Below are 2,968 nucleotides of genomic sequence, written 5' to 3'. Positions count from 1 at the left end.
AATAATACCAAATGTTAGGAGTATGATGAATTAGGCCAAATTTTATACTTTTAAAATTATTTAAAGATAAGGAAAATAACAAAATTTGAAATAATGGTTAAAACAAAACATGAAAGTGGAAAAGTTAAAATAATGGAAAAAAGTTAAAACGTAAGAGAGAGAAGGAACTTTGACCCATTTTTCCCAATTATTCACTTTTTAAATTATGAAAGGAGAGTCATACAACTTTTGTAGGCCACCTCATACTTGTCCCTCAAACATCATAAAATTTTTCGATTAAAATAAAGCTGTTGCTTGTTATATACCTAGAATTCCACGTAAAGGAAGCGGTCAATTAACTCCATCGAATTTGTCATCAACTTCATTCCCCCTTTCTCTTTCAAAAATCTATATAATCTAAGCCATTTCACCCAAAATTTTCAACAAACACTTCAATTTTCTTGATTCAATCATCACAAATCCCAAGAAAACCAATTCTTACAGCATTTTGGTACATACCCAAGTTCTTGAATTTGAGTTTTTTCTGAACAAAAAAAATACAGAGCACAAAAAATGGATAAACTTTTAACAACTTTGTTACTCACATCAATCTTGTTTTCTACTACTTATGCTCAGAATCACAACTGCTCATCTTTTGCATTCAGAAATAACCAGATTTTTGCAACTTGCATTCCTCTACCTGTACTAAACTCTGTTCTTCACTGGACTTACTATCCAAATAACCACACAGTTGATCTTGCTTACAGACATGGAGGTGTACCAAATACAGATTGGGTAGCTTGGGGTTTAAATATTGATGGAACAATGATGGTTGGTTCACAATGTTTAGTTGCATTTAGAAATTCTAGTGGAGAAATTCATGCTTACACTTCCCCTGTTTCTAGTTATAGTACTCAGTTAGCAGAGGGGGCTTTGAGTTTCAATGTTCCGAGAATTGGAGCTGAGTATTCGAATAATGAGTATATAATTTTTGCAACTTTGGAACTTCCTGCTGGAAGGACTAGTTTTAGTCAAGCTTGGCAAAATGGTGGAGTTTCTGGCCAGGTTTTAACAGCTCATGCTATGTCTGGTGATAATCTGAGGTCTATTGGAAGTGTTGATTTTGCAAATGGTTTATAATTTTTCGAATAAATGCATAATGTTTGCTTTATCAAATAATTTTCTATTTATGTTCACCCACAATAAGGGCCTAGGGACTATAAGGCCATTAAAGTAATAACTTGGGATTCCAATTCTTTATTTAAATATATATTTTTTCTATTTCAAAATAATTGAATTGTTCGAGTGTTCAACACCCTCTTAAAAAGGAAAAATTGTACGGAATAATAAACATTTAAATCAAATTAAATGTCATAGCTATTGTTTAGATTATTTCGATTTCATAGCTACTGTTTCGCCGATCTTGCAATCTGATTGGGAGCCACGGAGAACACAGAGATTATATACATATACAAATTCATGTAAATATACAAACGCAATTTTCAGAGATACAAAGAATTTGTAATGTATATGTATACAATCTAGAAAAAACTAGAATGTTTCATTCACGAATCATCCAATTGTTCATAATAAAAATGACAAAGTATAAAACATAGAACATATACATATACATATGCAAATTCACGTAAATATACAAATCATTTTTCAGAGATACAAATGAACCTGTAATGTATACATATACAAATCTAGAAAAAAACTAAAACATTCCATATATGAATCATCCAATTATTTATAATAAAAATGAATCTATACAGAACTGATAAATTCATATCATTACACCTGAACGTATAAACGATTTAACAAACATAATACAATTTTGTTGTTCGATCTTCCAACAAATTGAATTATATAAACTTGTTTGTTCGTATATACAGATTGATACGAAAAACTATACAATTTAATTCGTTAATTATACAAATCAGATCCTCCATAGCAAACCAAATTATAGCCATGAAACGCAATTATCAAAACTATAACTATAGAGCATTAATATGTTTATTTTGTTTGCTATTCCTAAAATTTACTCTTTAAAAAAGAAGATTAGGAAATAAATTAGACAACACTTTTCATTTTTACCCTTCTTAATTATTGTCAAATTAATTTTTAGAATAATTAAACATTAATCATAATAATTAATTCCAAAATTAAATAATTCAAAATGTCTTGAACTCATAACATAGAGAATAATTCAAAGAAATTAAAGTTTCTTGAACTCATCACATAGAAAATCCAAATGAAGGGTAAAAATAAAAGAATATTCTAAAAGTAGTCTTGAAGAATGAACAATTAAGTTAATTTGAAATATGAAAAATGTATCAACAATTCAATTATTTTGAAATGGAGGGAGTATGAAAATATTATTTGGATGAGTATTTTTAATAAATATTTATTGATTTTAGCGATATTTTATTTATTTATTATCATTTATAGCAATATATAACAATGATATGATGAATCTATTATCTACCATGTATTAAAAGTGCATTATGCATGCAATATAAAATTATAAATGTATTATAAGTGTTTTTAAAATACATTATGTTTGTTTGGTAAGAAATTGACACAATGTATTATAAGCGTATTAAAGTGTGTGATAAATATATTATTCATAAATAAAACTATTTCGATAGTATTCTCAACTTCTTAAATTATGTTTTATTATTTTAACTTTATATTATATTTTCATTGAAAAATTGTATTGTTTACATTCTCACTTCATAATGTCTAGGTACATTTTACCTTTTGTAGACCCAATTTATAATATGTGTTAGAATTCTGACCCCTTAATTTGCCTAAGGAACATGTTCTCTATATGTTCCTTTGACGAGTACTAACATTGCGTTAGGTAAAACACGTAAAGAAAAACTCAATGCTTTATCGTGGAAAATCTCAACTCATAATGGGTAAAAAATTATGACCTAAACCTCTATAGGATTTAACTCAACTTCACTAAACTCTGAACCTCAAC

The 2,968-nt window shown here is 27.9% G+C and overlaps 1 protein-coding gene across 1 annotated transcript; it reads left to right on the top strand.

Annotated features, from left to right (window-relative positions):
- Positions 1-552: 552 nt before the first annotated feature.
- LOC125839707 (cytochrome b561 and DOMON domain-containing protein At5g35735-like) lies at positions 553-1,119 on the top strand. Its single transcript, XM_049518695.1, has one exon. The coding sequence runs from the start codon at positions 553-555 to the stop codon at positions 1,117-1,119; it is 567 nt and encodes a 188-aa protein (XP_049374652.1).
- The last annotated feature ends 1,849 nt before the right edge of the window (positions 1,120-2,968 follow it).

The sequence above is a fragment of the Solanum verrucosum genome, unplaced genomic scaffold (assembly GCF_900185275.1).
Source record: "Solanum verrucosum unplaced genomic scaffold, falcon-dt-bn FXZP01000175.1, whole genome shotgun sequence".
In the NCBI taxonomy this organism is placed as follows: domain Eukaryota; kingdom Viridiplantae; phylum Streptophyta; class Magnoliopsida; order Solanales; family Solanaceae; genus Solanum; species Solanum verrucosum.
This window is presented reverse-complemented; position numbering and strand designations above follow the sequence as displayed.

Bases quoted from the DNA above. Each gene is read 5' to 3' on its own strand.
- LOC125839707 (XM_049518695.1), top strand. From the start codon at position 553: ATGGATAAACTTTTAACAACTTTGTTACTCACATCAATCTTGTTTTCT.